The following is a 22,522-nucleotide window of genomic DNA, read 5'->3' on the forward strand; positions in this document are numbered from 1 at the left end:
TGCTTTTAGTTTCCCTTTCAGATCTTCTTCCTCAACTTCTGTTGATGAGTGGGATCATCCCATACTCATCTTTATCTTTCCGACTTAGATCACTTAACATAATTCCTTCTAGCTCTGTCCAAGATGGGTCAGAGAAAGTGGGTTCATTGTTCATGATAGCTGCATAGTGTTCCACTATGTATATATACCACAGCTTTCTCAGCCACTCATCTGTTGTTGGGCACCTGGGTTGCTTCCACGTTTTAGCTATTATGAATTGTGCAGCTATGAATATAGGAGTACACACCTCTTTTTGGTTGGGGTTTATGGAGTCCTTGGGATAGATCCCCAAGAGAGGAATTACTGGATCATATGGAAGGTCCATGTCTAGCCTTCTGAGAGTTTTTCAGACTGCTCTCCACAGCGGCTGTACCAATTTACATTTCGACCAGCAATGTAAAAGGGTTCCTCTGTCTCCACAACCTCTCCAGCATTTGTTGCTACTGTCCTTTTGATGTATGCCATTCTTACAGGAGTGAGGTGGTATCTTAGTGTTGTCTTAATTTGAATTTCTCTGACAATCAGTGACCTAAAGCAGTTTTTCATATGTTTGTTAGCCTTTTGGATCTCCTCTGTAGTGAACGTTTTGTTCATATCCTCTGCCCATTTTTGGATGGGGTCATTTGCTTTTTTGGTGCTAAGTTTGCTGAGCTCTTTATATATTTTGGTGATTAGTTTCTTGTCTGATGTATGGCATGTGAAGATCTTCTCCCATTCTGTGAGGGGTCTCTCTGTTTGTTTAATAGTTTCTTTGGATGTGCAGAAGCTTTTCAATTTGATGTAGTCCCATTGGTCTGTTTCTGCTTTGGTCTTCCTTGCAATTGGGTTTGATTCATCAAAGATGTCCTTGAGGTGTAGGTGGGAAAGTGTTTTACCAATGTTTTCCTCTAAGTATTTGATTGTTTCTGGTCTGACATCTAAGTCTTTGATCCATCTGGAGTTGATTTTTGTTTCTGGTGAGATAAAGTGGTTCAATTTCATTCTTCTGCATGTTACAACCCAGTTTTCCCAGCACCATTTATTGAAGAGAGCTTCCTTTTTCCATTTAATCCTTTGGGCCCTCTTATCAAAGATTAGATGTCCATAGGTTTGGGGATTTATTTCTGGACTTTCAATTCTGTTCCACTGGAACAGAATTCTGTGTGCCTATTTTTGTTCCAGTACCATGCTGTTTTGATGATGATGGCTTTATAATATAGTTTAAGGTCTGGGAGTGTGATGCCTCCATTTCTGTTTCTTTTCCTCATGATGGTTTTGGCAATTCTAGGTGTTTTCATAGCACACTTCTTAACAAAACCTCAAAATCTAGATATAGACCATGGCCCATGAAATATGGCATATGTATATGTATCCAAAAGTTAGGGGAAAATATATACCTTAAAGCAAAATTGCACAATAAATGAAGCTAGAATGTAGAAAGAACTAAAAAGACAGCATAGATACCTAATGAAACAGTTTAAATTTAAACCTAGATACCCTCCACCCTTACTTCCCATTACACGTTTGCTAATCACTCCAATGTTAACCATATAAAACAAAATAAGTATTACAAAAACTGAGTAAGGGCAAGATACTGGTGTACTTTAACAATGACTCTTTAGTCACTACCAGGCCATCCCATCACCTGGCATCCTATGTCAGTGAGCCCTCTGGTTCCCACACAGATGTGGTGGGCCTAGACCTCTACCAGATCCCTTTTGTGACTGTCACTGGTCATCTCCATCATGAATTAAAAAATGGACCCCTTTGTGGGCACCTTTAAGAACTTGTCCTCAATGTGGATAAATAATGGAAGGGAATGTTCCATTCTCTGAATGGAGGTTGGATAACATAATCTACCTACTACCTGAGGAAGATGGGTCCCAAAATAAATGCAGCTTGCTGCACATCCAAAGAAACTATTAAACAAAGAGACCCCTCATAGAATGGGAGAAGATCTTCACATGCCATACATCAGACAAGAAACTAATCACCAAAATATATAAAGACCTCAACAAATTTAGCACTAAAAAAGCAAATGACCCTATCCAAAAATGGGCAGAGGATATGAACAAAACATTCACTACAGAGGAGATCCAAAAGGCTAACAAACATATGAAAAACTGCTCTAGGTCACTGATTGTCAAAGAAATGCAAATTAAGACAACATTGAGATACCACCTCACTCCTGTAAGAATGGCATACATCAAAAAGGACAGCAGCAACAAATGCTGGAGAGGTTGTGGGGATAAAGAAACCCTTTTACATTGCTGGTGGGAATGTAAATTGGTACAGCCTCTGTGGAGAGCAGTCTGGAAAACTCTCAGAAGGCTAGACATGGACCTTCCATATGATCCAGTAATTCCTCTCCTGGGGATCTATCCCGAGGACTCCATAACACCCAACCAAAAAGAGGTGTGTACTCCTATGTTCATAGCAGCACAATTCATAATAGCTAAAACGTGGAAGCAACCCAGGTGCCCAACAACAGATGAGTGGCTGAGAAAGCTGTGGTATATATACATAGTGGAATACTATGCAGCTATCAAGAACAATGAACCCACCTTCTCTGACCCATCTTGGACAGAGCTAGAAGGAATTATGTTAAGTGATCTAAGTCATAAAGATAAAGATGAGTATGGGATGATCCCACTCATCAACAGAAGTTGAGGAAGAAGATCTGAAAGGGAAACTAAAAGCAGGACTTGACCAAATTGTAAGTAGGGCACCAAAGTGAAAACCCTGTGGTGAGGGGTAGGTATGCAGCTTCCTGGGCCAGTGGAGGGTGGGAGTGGTGGGAGGGATGGGGTGTGGGAGTGGGTTGGAGGGATGGGATGGTGGGAATGGTGTTTATGTACACTCCTAGTAAAATGTATTCCTATAAATCACTAGTTAATTAATACTAGAGGGGGAAAATTAATTGTATGTCTCAAAGTTTTTTAAAACGCAGACTGAGTCTTTTTAATATATAGGCTGTGTATTTCATATGTGCACTCTCTCAAAAGCCTAGACCAAGTAGATCAGAAGCAACCAATAGCACAGCTATATACAAGATACTGGGTACTATACAGCAAACCCTAACAAAAGGACTTTTCAAAGTTAACCCAATTACCAAATAATGTGATGATAACATTAACTGTTGATTGTCTTTTGGAACCCTAAAATAGCAGGAACCTCACATCTCCACTATAGAGCCCCTACTTCCCCCAGTCCTGGAACCCTTGGATAGGGGCCACTTTCCCGTATGCCTCTCTCAATCCATATCAAATAATATTGCACCTGCCGATCACAACCTAATCAACAGAACGATTGCCACCTCTACATGCTTCACTTCAGACTGTGTCCAGAGACTTCAGGTGTGGAATGACAACCCTTCAGCTTCATTACTCAGGTGAGACCTTTCCTTTCATAGTATACTCTAATTCCATCGCAGGTGGTTCACTTTCTAACGAAGTCCCAAAACCTAGATATACACCAGTTTCTGTGAGTTAGATGTTCACACGTATCCATAAACTACTGCAAAATATATACCTGAAAGCAGAAGTACACTAGAGTTTGCAGTGAGTATCCCCCTAACACTTCCTCTCCACTATTCCAAGCTTTGGGTCCATGATTGCTCAACAATTTGTTTGGCTTTGTATGTTAACTCTCTTTTCAGTCACCAGGTTCCAGATTTCATCAGGATGCCGGCCAGGCTTCCCTGTACTGAACACCCCACCAATGTGTCCTGGAGCTCAGCTTCCCCAGAGACTCATCCTACTAGGAAAAGAGAAAGGCAGACTGGGAGTATGGACCGACCAGCCAATGCCTATGTTCAGTGGGGAAGCAATTACAGAAGCCAGACCGTCCACCTTCTACAACCCACAATGACTCTGCGTCCATGCTCCCAGAGGAATAGAGAGTGGGAAAGCTATTAGCGGAGGGGGTGGGATATGGAGACTGGGTGGTGGGAATTGTGTGGAGTTGTACCCCTACTAACCTATAGTTTTGTTAATTTATCCTTTCTTAAATAAAATAAATGAATAAACAAATAAATAAATGCAGCTTGGTATGGTCCTAGCCATGACCACAAAATGTGAGCCCAGACCTACAGGGATTCAGAGGTTACATAGGCTCCTGTGCTGAATATGGGCCGGAGATGAAACCAGTGGGGTTTACAGTTAAAAATAGTTGTATACTTTCCCCATATTTGGGAGCCACTCTCTTCCCTGATCCAGCTTTCTAGTCCTTTTTCCAACTCTGACACCATCTCCCAAGACAATGCCCACCTGCATGTTAGCTGTTAGGTTCAAGCAAATATTTGTAAAGGGCTCTTGGAATATACCTAGAATAGACCTACTAGCTTTTTCCAAAATGGAGACCCCAGATATCACCTGATATAGTCTTGCCTTTAGGTTCCTGATTATTAAAAAAAAAGTTCTACTTTTATATTAATGCTTTTTCAGCCACCAAGTTGCAGATGCTATCATGATGCCAGTCTGACTTGCCTGGGCAGACTACCTCACCAAAGTGCCCTGGAACCCCACTTCTCCAAAGCCCTTCCCACTAGGGTAAGAGAGAGACTGTTGTATGCTTCACATTGGTTTTGTTCTCACCCCCCACCACCTCTGGGAGATTGTGGTATGGCCCCTGCTAGTTTCGCAGGCCCACTTCTCCCCACCCCCAGGAACCCCTACAGAGTTCGAGAGTTCTGGCCAAGGCCGCCTGAGGAGAAGAATGCAGGACATATCTGTGTGGTGATTAGTTTGGAGAGTCCCTCTCTGTTGCTGGACAGGAGAGCACATGTTGTCCCACTCTTGAATAAAAATTAAACTGCATTCTCAGCTCAGCCATGTGTCTCTGATCATATCTGTTACCCACCCATGAAGCCAGCCCAGTTAAAACAACATATGGCACCCACGTGGACCTGACCTGTGCATCCCCCCAAATAAGTCTCACTTTGCCTACCTATCTACAATGGCCTTCTTTTCTGCTTGGGGAGAGGTTTCCAAAGGCCTCTGCCCTTTCTTCACGAGACTGTTTCGCTGTTTCTGGAACATTTATCTCTGGACCACTCTGTGGTTTCCGCCCAACACCACCCTGCAGGAGCCCAACGCCAGCCCACATGAGCCTGCTTTCCACCGCATGGCGCGGGGCATTTGGTGCAGGCTCCCTCCATGCTACTCAGCCACCAAGAACAGGGCAGCAGGTATGGCGGGCAAGGCTGCAGCCCATCATGGCCACCACCCCGGGGCACCTCGGCCCACGCCTTCTGCACGGCCGGACCACCCACCCTCCTGCTATGAAGGCTGGGCAGATCCTGGACCACCTGGAGACCATGGCTTCCCTGCAGAAACTGGGCCCCCTGGCCAAGATCCCCAGCTCAGGTCTGAAGGCAGACGAGCTACAATACTCAGAGATTTGTCCAGAGATCACAACCTGCAATTCCTAGAAATGAAGCTGCCCAAGAGGCCACCACTAGACAACGCACTCCTTGAACAGCTAAAACAGTACAGATCTAAATTTGTGTTTAAAATGACATGTCTTCATAACAAAGGTTTCTCTTCTTGTGTATTAAAGACCATGTTTATGTGTGTGTTTAAAGTTTGGTAACATTAACCTTAAGGTTAAAAATATAACTTTAAGGCTATATTCTTACAAGACAGATTTAAATAAAAAAGATTTTCAACATAGTTCTCATAAAGGTAAAATTAACTTGCATTTAAAGTCTGAGTTAACAATTAGTTAAAAATCAATGTATTTTAACTAAGTTAGTCTAAAAAAAATCTGCGCACACCTAGGGTGTGTCTCCATCTTCAATGGGTGTAACAAAAGGTTAAATAGACTTGTTGATATGTAAAACGCTCCAATCCTTCTCAATTAGAAATGGTAGATAGCACAATGGTTATGCTAATGATTCTCATGCCTCAGTCTTTTTTTTTCCATGGTTCTCTGTTTACCTTTCCACATTTTATTGTTTAAACTTTAAACAACCTTACAATCATACTAAAAAAGACTTCCAATTGTAATAGAGCTATCAATTGTGGTAAACTTCTAACCTGCTCCAAGTTTTGTTTCATAGTAAGTAAATTGCAGCTGTCAAGTTCTCTACAGAAAAGCGGAATTCCAGCAGCTGACCTTCCTCATACAATGTTCCACCCCCTGGCATTCTTCCATGGACATCTGCTTTGGACTGGCCCTTCTATCGGACTCACTGGTACACCTCTTAGACACTTTGCACAAAACTAGCAGCTTCCCTTTATGCTGCTGGGTTTCTCAAAGACTGACTGCAGCCAGCTACCTTGAGACTCTAGGCCTCACCCTCTCCCCATGCTAGAAAATGCCTGTTGAGGCAAGTAATGCCCCCCAGAGGCAAAAAAGGTCACCCTCAGGCCTTCCCTTGGCAGCACACTGGTTCTTGTTGTTCGCTTACTTGTTCCTCCATGTTTGTGCCAGTTTCTTTTTTTAAAAAATGCCTGTATGATATAGGTTTCTGTTCACCCCACACCCCTGATACTATGGTCATTTAGTTAAAAAGAAAAGGGGGAATTGTTGTATGCTTCACATTGGTTTTGGTCTCACCACCCCCCCGCCTCTGGGAGATTGTGGTATGGCCCCTGCTAGTTTCGCGGGCCCACTTCTCCCCGCCCCTGGGAACCCCTACAGACTTCGAGAGTTCCGGTGGAGCCGCTGGAGAAGGATGCAGGACAGATCTGTATGGTGATTAGTTTAAGGGTCTCTCTCTGCTGCCAGAGTAGAAAGACAGGAGAGCACATGTTTGCCCGCTCGTAAATAAAGATTAAACTGCGTTCTCAGCTCAGCCGTGTGTCTCTGGTGGTCTCTGTCTGCCGCCGCGAAGCTATCCCAGTCTGCTGGAGCTCTGAACTTTAACAACAAGAGACAGGCTGGGAGTATGGATTGACCTGCGAATGCCCATGTTCAGCAGAGAAGCAATTACAGAAGCCAGACCTTCCACCTTCCGCACCCATAATGATCCTGGGTTAGTTTATCACAGAGGGATAAAGTGTAGAAAAACTTCCAAGGTAGGGGGTTGGGATATGAGTTCTAGTGTTGGGAACTGTGTGGAATTGTTCCCCTCTTATAATCTGCTTATCAATATTTTTAAATAGGAAGAAGTATTCTACTGTCTCCCTCAGATTGAAGAGGCATTGCCACACCAGCCTTTTTTTTATTTTATTGGGGAATTAATGTTTTACATTCAATGGCAAATACAATAGTTTGTACATGCATAACATTTCTCAGTTTTCCATATAACAATACAACCCCAAACTAGGTCCTCTGTCATCCTTCTTGGACCTGTATTCCCCCCCCCCCCCCCCGAGTCTTTTACTTTGGTGCAATGCGCCAATTTCAGTTGAGGTTCTACTTGTGTTTTCTCTTATGATCTTGTTTTTCAACTTCTTCCTGAGAGTGATATAATCCTATATTCATCCTTCTGTTTCTGACTTATTTCACTTAACATGACTTTTTCAAGGTCCATCCAAGATCAGCTGAAAATGGTGAAGTCACCATTTTTTATAGCTGAGTAGTATTCCATGGTATATATATACCACAACTTGATCAGCCACTCACCCGTCCACCTGGGTTGCTTCCAGCTTTTGGCTATTACAAATTGTGCTGAAAAAAACATATGTGTACAGAGATCTTTTTGGATGGGTGTGTTGAGTTCCTTAGGATATATCCCCTTGGAGTTGGGCGGTAGTGCAGCGGGTTAAGCGCACAAAGCGCAAGGACCAATGTAAGGATATATCCCCAGAAGAGGAATTGCAGGTTCATAGGGTAGGTCCATTTCTAGACTCCTGAAAGTTCTCCAGGCTGTTCTCTACAGAGGCTGTACCAACTTACATTCCCACCAGCAGTGCAGGAGGGTTCCTTTGACCCCACAACCTCTCCAGCATTTGCTGCTGTTACCTATTCGGATGTGTGACATTCTCACAGGAGTGAAGTGATATCTCATTGTTGTCTTTATTTGCATTTCTCTGACAATCAAAGACTTGGAGCATGTTTTCATGTGCTTCTCAGCCTTTTGGATCTCTTCTATGGTGAATATTCTGTCCATGTCCTCCCCCATTTTTGGATGGGGTTATTTGTTTTCTTGTTGTTGAGTTTGGCAAGCTCTTTATATATTCTGGTTATTAGCCTGTTGTCTGATGTACGGCATGTAAAGATCTTCTCCCATTCTGTGAGGGATCTCTTGGTTTGGGTAGTGGTTTCTTTTGCTGTGCAGAAGCTTTTTAATTTTATGTACACATCAGACTTTCTAATAATAAATTTAAGTATTAAAATATTTTTCTTGTTTCAGTAACTTTGTCAGAGTTAGTCTGAGTGGAGATTTCAGTCTCAAGGATCTGTTGAGTGTGTTCCTGCATCACAGATGTGCACAGATTTACTGAAATTTCCATCAGGAATTTGAGAAATGTAGATTTTCTGCCTAATCACTGGCAGCAAGTTTCCTTATTTTTGGTATCTATTACAAAGGGTTGCCTTCTGAAATATTGAGTAGTCCACTACTGTCTATGTAGTCCAATAAAGACTGCTATACATAATATGAAAGATCCTTCATGTGGGATCACAACTCACTTTTATTTCTATGTTATTCACCACTTACCTTTCAGTCATTATATATCTATAATGTACCACTACATGAGCATTTTTTTTTCTGTAAAGGTTTTCTCTTCCATTTTTTTTTCCTCCAGGATTATCAATGGGGCTTAGTGCCAGCACTACGAATTCACTGCTGCTCCTGGCAGCCTTTTTTTCCCATTTTATTTGATAGGACAGAGAGAAATTGAGAAGGGGATATGTGAGAGAGGGAGAGAGAGAGACTTGCAGAGCTACTTCCTGCTTGTGAAGTGTTCCTGTTGCAGGTCGGGAGAGAAGGCTCAAACCTGTATCCTTTAGTGTGTCCTTGTGCTTAGTACTATGTGTGCTTAACTAGGTGTGCCACTGCCTGGCCCCTTATTTTTTATTTATATTGAGGGGGTAAATACTTCACAGTGCAGTCATTGATGCGAGTATAATTTCATTATGCACCAGGACCCCAAAGTTCTCTTTTGCCCCTACCTCCAAATCCTTCCCTGAAATCATTTGTTTTGATGCAATAAACCATGATGAGTCCATATTTCACTTTGTGTTCTTCTCTCTATTTATGAAGTCCCATTTATAAGTTATATTATATTGTACTTGTACTTCTCTTTTTGGATTATCTAACATAATGCCTTCGAGTCCCATCCAAGATGCTGCCATGGAAATGACTTCATCATTTCTAACAGCTGAGTAGTATTCCACCATGTTAATATACTGTTGGCACATGAATGTAATTAGTGTACAGATGACATCAGCCTGAGGAGCATAGGAGGGTCTGATGCAAACAAACAAGGGATTGTGGGTGTACTGAAAGTTTTTTAAGCAAGTGTCTGCTAGAAAAATCTCTCTGTTCTTGCATGCTCTGTTTCTGTTCTTGGATGCTGCTTACTCTCTGTTCCTGCATGTTCTCTGTTATTGCTGCCCTTGCCCACTCTCTTCCGTAGACCAAACATCTGTAGCCAAGTGCTGGTAACCAGTTTCCGTCTCTTTTGCACTCTGCTCTTGCTCTCAGTTCCTGTGCTCAGTTCCTGCAGCTCTTGCCCTCTCTCCTTTTCCCAGGACCCACCATGCTACTTCCCCTGGGGCCTCAACATGTGTATCCAAACTTTGGTAACTAACTTATGCACATCATGACTATCCAATCTTTTCACCTTTGCCTATTTTGTTGTATATAAATAACCTGCAATATTATTAATGTCCCATTTGTTCAAACCCCAGGACAAAGCCACACCAAAGTTTATTTTTTAATTACTACAATATAGCATTTTTTTAGCCACTCAAGTGATGTTGGCTATCTGTGTTGCTTCCAAACTTCAATGATTGCTAGTTGTGTTGCTACAAATATAGGTAAACTTAGATCTATTCTGATAGGTACTTTTTTATGGTAAATCTACAGGATAGCAATTACTAGGTCTAGGGTTGGTCCATTTCTAGTGTTCTGAGAACTCTCCAGTTGATATTCCTTCTCCAACATATTGCTGTTACTGTCCCACTAACATATGGCTTCCTCTCGGGTGTAAAGTGAAATCTCTTTGTTTTCTTTATATGCATTTCTCTGATAATCAGTGATTGTGAGCATCTTCACATGTCGTTTGGCTGTCTGGATTTCTTCCTAAGTGAAATTTCTGTCCATGACCCCACCTCATTTTCTTTCCTTTTTTCTTTTATAATTTACTTCTTTATAAAATGGAAACACTGACAAGACCATAGGATAAGAGGGGTACAATTCCCACCACCTGAGATTTGTATCCAGTCCCTCCTCTGATAGCTTTGCTATTCTTTAACCCTCTGGGAGTATGGACCCAGTATCATTATGGGGTTCAGAAGGTGGAAGGTCTGGCATCTATAATTGCTTCCTCACTGAACATGGGCATTGGCAGGTTGATCCATACTCCCAGCCTGTCTCTATCTTTTCGTAGTGGGACAGGGCTCTGAGAAAGCAGAGCTCCAGGACGCATTGGTGGGGTTGTCTGTCTAGGGAAGTCCTGTTGGCATCAAGATAGCATCTGGAACTTGGTGGCTGAAGAAGAGCTAATATATAAAGACATATAAATTGTTGACTAATCATGAAACTAAAAGCTGGAATATTGGGGTCTCCGTTTTGGAAATAGCTAGTAGGTCTATTTTAGGTATAATCCAAAGGGCCCATGGTTTTATTATGGAGTTTTAAGTTTTCTTAGTATTAAGTTTACTGAGGTCTTTATGTATTTTGGTAATTAGTCCTTTATCTCAAGCATGTTGTATAAAGTTATTCTCCCACATTGTAGGATATATTTTTTTCTGTTACGATGTAAAGAAGTTTTTTAGGATGTAAAGAAGTTTTCAGGTTGATGTAGCTTCATTGATGTATTTTTGTTTTTCTTTCTTTGCTGTTGGATTTGAAACTATGAAATTCTTTTTGAAGGATACATTGTTAAGTGCTCTGTCAATGTTTTCTCTTTTGTATTTAACATTTTCTTGTCCAATGTATATGTCTTTGATTCAGTTGGAGTTGGCTTCTTCAGCAGTGATATGTGGTGTTCCAACTGGATTCATTTGCACGTTTCAATCCAATTCTTCCCAACACCACTTGTAGAAGAGGCTCTCCCTCATCTGTTGAATGTATTAAGCTCCTTTGTAAAAAATTAGTTGTCCATAGGTGTGCAGGCTTACTTTTAGGCTTTCAATTCTTTATTCTTGCCAGAGCACTGCTCAACTTTGGCTTATTGTGGTGTGGGGGGTTGAACCTAAGATGTTGTAAAGTTTCAGTGTCTTTTTTTTTTCCCTGTAACTTTCATTGTTTCTGGTCTAACATCCAGATCTTTGACCCAATTTGATTTTATTTTGGTGAATTATGTTCAGTGCTGTTCTAATATCACTTGGCTATACACTTTTCCAAGTACCACTTGTTAAAGAGATCCTCTTTACCCTACTGAGTAGTTTTGACTTCTTTGTCATATATTAGGTGGTTGTATATGTGTAGTCTGATTTCTGTCAGTTCTGTTCCACTGAGCCAAGTGTTTATTTTCATTTAAATATGACTGTTTTAATAACTATTCCCTAGTAGTATAAACTGAAGTTGGGGAATGTGTTAACTCTCTATATATTTTATTTATTTATTTTTATTTTTGCAAAAGAGTTTTGGGTAATCTTTTCTTTTTCATGATTCCACACAAATTTTGCTAATATATGATCAATATAAAAAATAACTCCATTTGGATTTTTATATGAATTGCATTGAAATAGTTGATTGCTTTTAGTAGAACCACCATTTCCATAAAGTTCATTCTTCCAATCCAGGAACATGAAATGTTCAATTTTGTTCAACTGCCTATATGTTGAATTTTTTTTTCTATAGTTTCTCTGAATATGTTCTCTACTGTGTTAAACTAGGTAGAATTTTGTTGAATACCTTAGCCTTTATTTCCATCATGGATTTCAGTCTGTATTTTTATTTTTTGGTTCTGTCTCTTTCTGTTATTGGTGTCAGGGTGATGTCATCTACATAGAAGCTGTTAGGTTGTATTCCCATATCTTCAACACTTTGTAAGAGCTTGAGGACTATACATAATGGCTCCTCCTCGTAGGACGTATAGAATTCATTTACAAAACCGTTAGGGACTGGATTTTTTTCTTGTTGAGAAGCTTATTTTTATTATCGTTTTAATTTTTTATATTTATTTATTTTCCTTTTTGTTGCCCTTGTTTGTTGTTGTTGTTGTTATTGTTGTTGTTGCTTATGTCATCGTTGTTGGATAGGACAGAGAGAAATTGAGAGAGGAGGGGAAGACAGAGATGGGGAGAGAAATAAACACCTACAGACCTGCTTCACTGCCTGTGAAGTGACTCCCCTGCAGATGGGGAGCTGCGGTCTGGAACCAGGATCCTTATACCGGTCCTTGTGCTTTGCGCCACCTGCACTTAACCTGCTGCACTACCGCCCGACTCCCTATTTTAATTTTTTGACTATAATTATTCTATTCATATTTTGAAACTCCTTTTAATTTAGACTCTAATGGGTGTATGCTTCTAGAAATTTCTCTATCTCCAACAAGTTATACAACTTGATGGCATATGTTAATTCACAAAAAGCACATGTGGTATTTTGGATTCCTTTAGTGTCTGTTTTATCTCACCTCTACAATTTATAATGCATTTTTTGTGGGTGTTCTCTCTTTTCTTGTAGTGAGTCTGGAAAGAGTTTTGTCAATTTTGTTTATCCTGGCATAGAACCAGATATTAGCTCCAGTGCTTTTTTGTAGTTGTTATTATTGTTACTTCTTTGTTTTCAATGTTGTTGATGTCTGATATGAATTTTGTTTTTTCAGTCCTTCTGCTTGCATCAGATTTACTTCATCTTTCTTCTATTTTTTTCAGTTGTGAAGTCGGACTATTTATTTGAGTTGTTTCTTGTTTCCTAGAGTGTGCCTGCATGGCTATGAATTTCCATCTTAGTAACTCTATAGCTGTGTCCCAACTATTCTGATAACCTTTACATTCATTTTAATTTGTTTCCTTGAACATTTTAATTTAATATCCATAATTTAATAATGATTGTCAAGATTGTGGCATAAGAAGGGTACTCACCACCAGCATACCATGTCTTATCCCCTCTATTGGAAGCTTACCTATTCTTTATCCCTCTGGGAGCATGGACCAAAGATATTTATGGGGAGCATAAAATGGAAGGTCTGACTTCTGTAATTGCTTCTTTACTGGACATAGATGTTCGCAGGTCAATCCATACCCCTAGCCTGTTTCTTTCTTTCCCTAGTGGGGTAGAAATCTGGGGAGGTCGGGTTCCAGGGCACATTGGTGAGGTCATCTGCCCAGGGAATTAAGGTTAGTGTCATGGTAACATCTGCAACTTGGTGACTGAAAAGAGTTGAAATACACAGCAGAACAAATCACTCAAAAAATAGGAACCAAAAGGTAAGAATATAGCAGATGAAATTTGGTATCTTCATGTTGGAAGATGCTAGGAAGTCTGTTTTAGATATATTCCAAAGGGTCCATGACTTTGCTAATTTTTGCCTGATCCCACAGCTAGCATGCAGGTGGGCTAAAGTTATTGTCTGGGGAGATGATGTCAGAGTTGAGAATAGGCCTAGAAAGCTGCATCAGGGCAGAGTGAAGCTCCCAAATATGGGAAAAGTATATAAATAACATTAACTGTAAATTCCATCAATCTGATCTAGGGCCCATCCATGTCTATTCTGCATTCCTGTTAGTCTGAACTCTCATTCCATGGTCACAGCTAGGAACAAGCTAGGCTGCACTCATTTCAGGACCAGTCTTCCTCAAGTAGCAGAGTATGTTGACCCAACCTCCCTTCAGAGAGTTGGGGAAGTTTCTACCATTGTTGTTCTATATTGATAGTTAGGTCCTGTAGAGGTCCACAAGAGGGTTTATGATGCTGTTCCTGTTGGAGATTACCTGTGATGGTGTAAGGAGGTATCTGTTAGAATCCCAGGATTCCCTGACTAGGGCCCTGTATGATGAGATGGCTTGGGAGTGATCAAAAGAGTCATCATTGAAGTATGCTGGTCTATTGCCATTATACAGATTTTGTAGTCTTTACTTTTTTCTGACAGGGGTAGGCTTAGAATGATTGAGGGAAATGAAATAGGAAGTAGGAGAAGGGTAATTAGATCTATGTAGAAAATATTTGATTAATTATTTTTTAAAATTTATTTTCCCTTTTGTTGCCCTTGTTATTTTTTATTGTTGTAGTTATTATTGCTGTTGTTGTCATCTTGTTGGATAGGACAGAGAGAAATGGAGAGAGGAGGGGAAGATAGAGAAGGGGAGAGAAAGATAGACACCTGCAGACCTGCTTCACCACCTATGAAGCGACTCCCCTGCAGGTGGGGAGCCTGAGGCTTGAACCAGGATCCTTATGCGGGTCCTTGTGCTTCGCGCCATGTGTGCTTAACCCACTGCACCACTGCCTGCCTCCCTGATTATTTTATGGTATCTTTTTTAGGACTTTGTATTTTTTCCTACTTTTAAATTTAGATTCATTGGCTTGTATGATGGTTTTATAAGCTTTCATTTTGAGTCTGTACTTATTCTTTTACATCAAGTGGGTCTCCTTCGGAAAACATATGGTTGAGTTATGTTGAGTCACATTCTTATCCTGTTCTTTTTAATGGGTGAGTTTAGAGCATTAACATGTAATATAGTTACAGATGTGAGGTGTTTCATTGCCACTTTTTTTTTAATTTATAAAAAGGAAATACTGACAAAACCATAGGACAAGAGGGGTACAACTTCACACAATTCCCACCACCAGAACTCTTTATCCCATCCCCTCCCTTAATAGCTTCCCATTCTTTATCCCTCTGGGAGTATGGACCTAAGGTCATTGTGGGGTGCAGAAGGTGAAAGTTCTGGCTTCTGTAATTGCTTCCCCACTGAACATGGGTGTTGACAGGTCGATCCATACTCCCAGCCTGCCTCTCTCTTTCCCTAGTTGGGCGGGGTTCTGGGGAATCAAAGCTCCAGGACATATTGGTGGAGCTGTTAGTCCAGGGAAGTCTAGCATCTGGAACCTGGTGGCTGAAAAAAGAGTTAACATACAAAGCCAAACAAATTGTTGATTAATCATGAGCCTAAAGGCTTGAATAGTGCAGATGATGGGTTGGGGGGGTTCCTCCATTTTGCAGATAGCTAGTAGGTATATTTTATTTATATTCCAAAGGGCCTGGGGCTGTACTAGTTTTTTTTTCCCCTAAGCCTGAAATCTGATATGCAGGTGGATTCAAGTTATGTCTGGAGAGATGATGTTATGGCTGGAAAAAGGACCAGAAAGCTGCATCAGGGAAGAGAGTAGCTCCCAAATGTGGGAAAGGGGTATAAATATTTTGCTGTTTTCTCCTTGGTTTTACGGTTTCTGTTGAGAAATTTGTAGCTAGTCTTATGGTTTTTTTTTTCTGTATGTTACTCTGATTTTTCTCTTGCTACTTTTATCTTTGGACTTGTCAGTTTATTTATGATGTGTTTTGGTGTATACATTTCTGAATTAATGCTGCTTGGTATTTTTTGACTTCTTCTATCTTTATACATTTACAGTATTTTATCTGGGGGAAACTTTCTGCTACTATTTAATTGAATGTGTTCTACTTTTTCTTCTCCTTATGGATTGCCAATGATTAAACTGTTATTCCTCTTTAAGTCATCAAATATGTCTCTGCTGTTTTTTTTGTCTCTTAACCCCTTCTCTTGATCTTTCACTCTTTTGTTAGTTTTCTTTGCTTCATATTCACTTTTGCTGATTCTTTCTTTAGTTTCTGTTGCTCTACTTGCAAACGCCTCAAGTGTATTTGTTAGTTTAGCTATTTTTTTTTTTTAGCTATTCTAGATTTTTGTTTGACTGATGTGGCTTTAGCTTATTTTTGTATGACTTTGTTCAGGTGTTGTGGCTTTGAATTCAGCTATTGTGTCGTTTTGCTGGACTATTGTGGAATTCACTTTGGCTAGTGCTACTATTATGTCATATATTTTGTAATTTGGTTATTTACTTTCTTAGTTTTAGTGATAAAACCTGGTGAAACCAAAAGGTTAGGTTTGCCATTGATTCTGGGGGCCCACACATGGAGGAAAGTCTTTTCCCAGGAGGAAAGAGTCCTGGGGTCTTTAAGAAGGAATGACTTGGGGCCGGGTGGTGGTGCACCTGGCTGAGTGTACATATTACAATGCACAAGGACTCAGGTTTGATCCCCTGGTCCCCACCTGCAGGGGGAAATCTTCACAAATGGTGAAGTAGGGTTGCAGGTATCTCTCTGTCTCTCTCCCTCTCTATCACCCCCTTTCCTCTCTATTTCTACCTGTCTCTATCCAATAAATAAATAAAGATAATTAAAAAAATAAAAATTAAAAATTAAAAAATAGGAAGTACTCCTGGTGTAACTTTGGTTATTTTTGTTATGAATAGAGACTTAAATGGATGCTGTGTTTTTAGTACCCTTGTATGCTTCCTATAAGTTTACTGAGTCTTGTGATGGAGGGATCTATACCTTGGGTTGGTTGTATTTGGTCTTCTTCCTATGTTCCCTATGCTTCTCTTCCTATGCCTTTGGATTTTCTGCCTTTCAAGAATTATTTCTATATTTGTTGATTCATTTGATTACCACAGTTTCACAGAGAATAATCACAGAGCTGTTCCATCAGTCACTATCTTGGAGCTTTTGATTCATCTATTTATGTTTAGGTTTTATTTTTAAAATGTTTGCACCACCCTGTTTATTTCAGCTTCTCAATTGTCTGTCATAATTAACCCAAGTGTCAAATTTCTCAATTCTCCAAAGTAGGACCTAAATGCTCTCAAAGTCCACATTTCTTTTGGGGATGACTAAATTGTATACTAATAGCATGCAATTCAGAATACAAAAATAATCGTAGCTCTGTCAAAAATATATCCTATTAGGAGGATAGAAACATTAAAATAGTGTTTTATGCACTGTCCACACTGAAATAAGCATAACCAAAGTTATGTTGATGTTGAGAGGTTATAAATATTTCTGGGATGATGTAAGAGAGGCAGTGGCACTTACCTCTCATTGCAGAGAACTAGTTCAGGTATAACTGTGCTGTTCAAAATCGGGCTTTATTACTTGAAATGTAAATTTAAGCCAAATATCTTTTAATAATGAAAACTCCAACTTTTATCAATAAAAGAAAATGTTATTTATCTCTTAGGAAAAAAATGCTGCTGTCCATCATATTTTCCCTAATTTAAAAGACCAAGATAAAATCACAATACAAGGAACATAAATATGATAAGTAAGTTATGATAGTTAGAAATGTGAGATTTTGAACAATATGCCCTTCTAGAGAGTCAACTGGTCTACTACTAATATATTCATTTGGATAACGGACAATTTCCTACACCTGTAAAACACTTTTTTTCCAAGGAAAAGAACTGCTCAAAGCCATGCTTTACACTTGCTGTATTGTAAAATTCTCAAACTGATGAACTCATGATATTCAGATGTTGATGCTTATGTTGGAATAATATGTTGATGAGTCACCTTTCATTCTCCTGCCATGTTGATGAGTTCTTCTCTGTTAAATCTGAACAGATGCCAGCCTTCCTCAGAGAAAAGTTCTAAAGCCCCTTGATGTGTATAGTAGTCAATTATTGCCTGGTTCCAAATGATGGCAAGAAAGTGCATGCAGTTACATTGACTCCTGATGGCTATCTGTTTAAAAGCAAAAATTACTTTTACTTGAAAGTACAGTCTTAATTTATTTAGTTTAAGATATACCATGTGCAAGGTACTATGACTATAAATACTTCAAAGTAACTATATGCCAGTTGTCTCTTAGATTTCATTTTTATAGTAAAAAAAATCAGTGTTGAATAAAAAAAAAAAACCTCTCTAATATTCTAGAACAAGGGTTAAGTTGACATTTTATTGGATAAAATTCTTATCCATGTATGGTACCCAGCTGCTGATTTCCAGTACCACATGAAGATGGCACAGATTAATTTCTTGCATGATGGTCCCCAAATTAATACCAATTGATACTACATCTGCTTATCCCAGCCTACTTAATGCAACCAGTACCACCTTGACATGTTTCATTTTGGACTGTGTCCAGAGATGTCAGACATGCAATGTCAACCCTCAAGTTTTATTACTCTTGTTTGATTACTCTTGTTTTATTACTCTTTCCTAGCTAATAGGATTTCTTAATTCCATTTTGGGTGGTGCACTTCCAAACAAAGCCTCCAAACCTAGGTATAGACCAGGGCCCATGAGACAGGCCTTATGTACACATGTATCTGTATGTTAGGGGAAAATATACACCTTAAAGCAATAGTGCACAATAGTTTGAACTGAGTCAATAAATGCAACAAGCAAGTGGAAGACTTGAAAAAAGACACCATATAGTACTGAATGAAATAGTTTTTAGACAACCTCCACACCTACTTCCTATTTCACTTTCCTCAATCACTTCAAAGCTGACCTTGTCAGACAAAGTAAGGATTACAAAAGTTGGATAAGGGCAAGAGACTGGCATACTCTAATGATGACTCTTTGGTCACTACCAGGCCACCCCACCATCTCTGTCCCCAGTCAGGGAGTCCTGGGATTCCCACACAGACATGGTTGGCCTAGATATCTAACAGATCCCTGTCTTTACTGTCACTGGTCATGTCCACCAGGAATAACATAATGAAACCCTTTGTGGGCCCCTATAGGAACTGGCCCTCAATGTGGATCAACAATGGTAGGACTGTTCCATTCTCTCAAGGGAGGTTGGGTAACATATTCTACCACTTGAGGAAGATGGGTCCTAAAATTAGTGCAGCATGGAAGGTTCCTAGCTATGACCACAGAATGTGACCTTAGACCTACAAGGATGCAGAGGTTACATAGGCTCCTGTGTTGAATATGGACCCCAGACAAAATCTATGAGGTTTATAGTTAACAATTTTTTTTCCATATTTGGGAGCTACTCTCTTCCTTGATCCAGCTTTCTAGTCCTTTTTCCAACTCTGACATCATCTCCCCAGACAATACCTTGGGTCTACCTGCATGTTATCTGTTAGACTCAGGCAAAAACTAGTAAAGCTATGGGTCCCTTGGAATATACGTAAAATCAACCTACTGGCTTTCTCCCAAATGGAGCCCCACAAATCTTCCTCTGCAATATTCTTGCCTTTAGGTTCATGATTAGTCAACAGTTTGTTCTGCTTTATATCTTAATGCTTTTTCAGCTACCAGGTTCTATATATTTCCATGATGCCAATTTGACTTCCCAGGGCAGATGACCACACCAATGTGTCCTGAAACCTAGCCTCCCCAGATCCCCTACCCCAACAGGGAAAGAGAGAGACAGACTGGGATTATGGATCAATCTGCCAACAACCATGTTCAGCAGGGAAGCAATTACAGAAGCCAGACATTCTACCTTCTGCACTCTGCACCCCATAATTGTCCTGGGTCCATACTACCAGAATATAGGAAAGTTTTCGGGGGGGGGGGAGGCAGTAGTGAGATAGGGAGTTCTGGTGGTGGGAACTGTGTGGAATTTTACCCCTCTTATCCTATGGTCTTGTCAATATCTCTATTTTTTAAGTAAAAAAAAATTAAAATGTCTTTCATGAATGTTAGAGCAGTGTTAGGTGTTTTTTTTTTTTCTCACATTCTACACTCTAAGTATATAGATTTAAAAGTAGCCCTAGGGGAGAAATTCAATGGTTTCATACACTTACAAGGTCCTTAACGCATTCCCCAGAACTGTATTAGTGGAAAAATTCTAAATTTTTCTCTTTGATTTTCTATAATTTAACCTCACTGTTTTTTATTTGTCTATAGAAAATGTTTATTTGAATGTGTACATGTTTTCATAATGTATTTCCCGATAATACTAAAATGATGTTATTTTTATACTGTTCTCATATCCACATATGGACTTATTTATGGGTAAAATTGATTTCTCGTATCTCTTACCTTTTTATATTGTAGTTAAATTGTCTGTAATATGAATGTGGAATATACAGATATCTATTTTTAATTAATTAAGTATGATATATATGATCTAAATGTTCTGTTTAATTGGCATTTAATAAGTGTATTCTGAGTTATTCTTAGATGATTTGATTAATTATCTAATCAATTCCAGGCATGCAATATTATTAATATATTTTAATTTTAATTATTAATATAATATTTAATGCCATATTAAATAATGTTTGATAAGTGAATAGATAAAATATAAAATATCAGTACTTATTGTAGTACATACCTGACTTAGCTTTTTCAGCATCTCAGCTCCTATACCTATACCTTTTAAAATGAAAAAAAGAAGTTCAAATTTTCTTCTAAAACCATATTTACATTATTTTGGAAGAAACAATAAAGCTCATCCATAATTTCCATGAAACTCAACATGAGTGTCTTTTCCCCCTATAATTGTAAAGTTCTAAAGGTCTGAATTTCTTTTATTTATATATTTTTGGTGTCATCATTTGGGTTTCACAACTCCAAACTTACTTTTTTCAGGTAGGAAGACAGAAAAAGGGAAAGAAAAGTAAATAATAGCACTAAAGCTTCCTTCATTATGATGCAGGCTGACCTCAAACCTAGGTCATTTGAATGATAAAGTAAATGAACGACTTGATTCATGTAATTTATCTTGTCAGAATACATTTTATTCTTCTTAGTAGTGATTTAACAGTGGTTTATAAAATTATAACATTTTAGCAATGTAATTTTTTACCATACAATTTGTATATAAATTACCACATCCTTTATCAATTTTTTTTTATTTATTGGATAGGGACAGCCAGAAATTGAGAGAGAAGGGGGTGATAGGAAGGGAAAGAGACAGAGACACACCTGCAGCCCTGCTTCACCACTCACAAAGCTTTTCCCCTGCAGGTAGGGACCAGGGGCTCAAACCAGCGTCTTTGTGCACTGTAACATGTGCACTCAACCAGGTATGCCACCACCCTGTCCCAAGCCCCAAAATTTTAATACTATCTTCATAGGACTATAGTTCTCACAAATATTACTAAGAAAGAAAGACTAGAATTCTGTGTCTAACAGAGCCTGGAAATGACTTTTAATGACTAACACCATCATAGGAGTGCGCACGGGCAAGTGAAAAGGTGCTCCTTTCAAGTATCCTTTTATGAACAAGGTATACAAAACATCAGGGATTTCAGGTACAAATTGGTAGGTTAAGGAAGCAGAACACACAATGTGGTAAATGATTTACATTATTTAAAATGTAGGTATGGTAACTGAATCAAAAGAGAGCAGGTTTATGACTGCTGTTTATCAGTTAGCTCATTAATAAAGTTTTCTGTAACAAAGGTTAAGGTATTTAATACTTAGGAGTTTTGGTTACCCTCAGGCTGTGGCCCAATAGCCCTGTAATGTTTGTGCAATTATTTTTTAATTTTTTTTATTTAAGAAAGGAAACATTAACAAAATCATAGGATGGGGGGTACAACTCCACACAATTCCCACCACCCAATCTCTATATCCCGTCTCCTCCCCACTTATTGTAAACCATCTTTCAGGCACCGAGGCAGATACTAAACCTGAACTCAAGGACACCTGATATGAATGTTCCCTAACAAGTTTGTTTAGTTTTCTATGTTCCACATATAGGTGAAAGCTTCTAGTAGTTGTCTTTTACCTCTTTGTTTATTTCACTTAGCATAATTACCACCATTTGCATCCAACTTGTCAGGTCTTCATTTATTTTAAAGATTAGTAAAGGCCAGTGGCAATGGCCTACATCAAGTAAACATGACGTGATAAATGTTGGCAAGTATGCAGAAAAAGAGGAACTCTTACACTGTTATTGGGAATGCAAACTGGTACAGCAACTATAGAAAGCAATATAGAAAGTCCCTTTTTTGCCATCAAGGTTATCACCAGGGCTCAGTGCCTGTGTGAAGAATCCACCACTGCTCTTGGTGGCACTTTTATTATTCAGATATGACAGAGAGAATTTTAGAAATGAGGAGGAGATAGAGAGGAAGAGATAAAGAGAGATACTTTCAGCCCTGATTTACAGACTCACCACTTGTGAACCCTCTTCACTGCAGGTGAAGAGTGAGAGCTCAATTTGAATTATTGTGAATATCATGAATACTCAACTGGATATGCCTCCACCCAGCCCCTGGAGAATCCTTACACAAATAAAAATGGAAATAACCTATGATCTATCAATACTACCCTTATACATATGTCCAAAGGACATGCAAACTAATTCAAAGGGATATATGCACCCTTATGTTCATCACTGCATTATTTACAATAGCCAAAGTGTGGAAGTAGCCCAAATGCCCATCGACTGATGTCTGAATAAAGAAGTTATGGAATGTATACTTCAAGGGATACTACTCTGAAATTGAAAAAAAAATGATAGGAGGCTGGGTGATGGTACACCTGGTTGAACACATGTCACA

General features: G+C 39.3%; 1 protein-coding gene across 2 annotated transcripts in view; it reads right to left on the bottom strand.

Moving 5' to 3' along the window:
* Positions 1–17,538: 17,538 nt before the first annotated feature.
* Positions 17,539–22,522, bottom strand: part of SATL1 (spermidine/spermine N1-acetyl transferase like 1) — a 55,288-nt gene continuing 50,304 nt past the window's right edge. For both annotated transcript variants that reach the window (XM_060182893.1, XM_007534017.2), the window contains exons 5-6: positions 20,344–20,384; positions 17,539–17,786 (exon numbers count right to left, since the gene is read on the bottom strand). In XM_060182893.1, the coding sequence (XP_060038876.1) occupies positions 17,619–17,786; positions 20,344–20,384 (209 nt within the window). In that variant the 3' untranslated portion in view covers positions 17,539–17,618. The remainder of the gene's footprint in view (positions 17,787–20,343; positions 20,385–22,522) is intronic.

The sequence above is a fragment of the Erinaceus europaeus genome, chromosome X (assembly GCF_950295315.1).
Source record: "Erinaceus europaeus chromosome X, mEriEur2.1, whole genome shotgun sequence".
Taxonomy (NCBI): Eukaryota; Metazoa; Chordata; class Mammalia; order Eulipotyphla; family Erinaceidae; genus Erinaceus; species Erinaceus europaeus.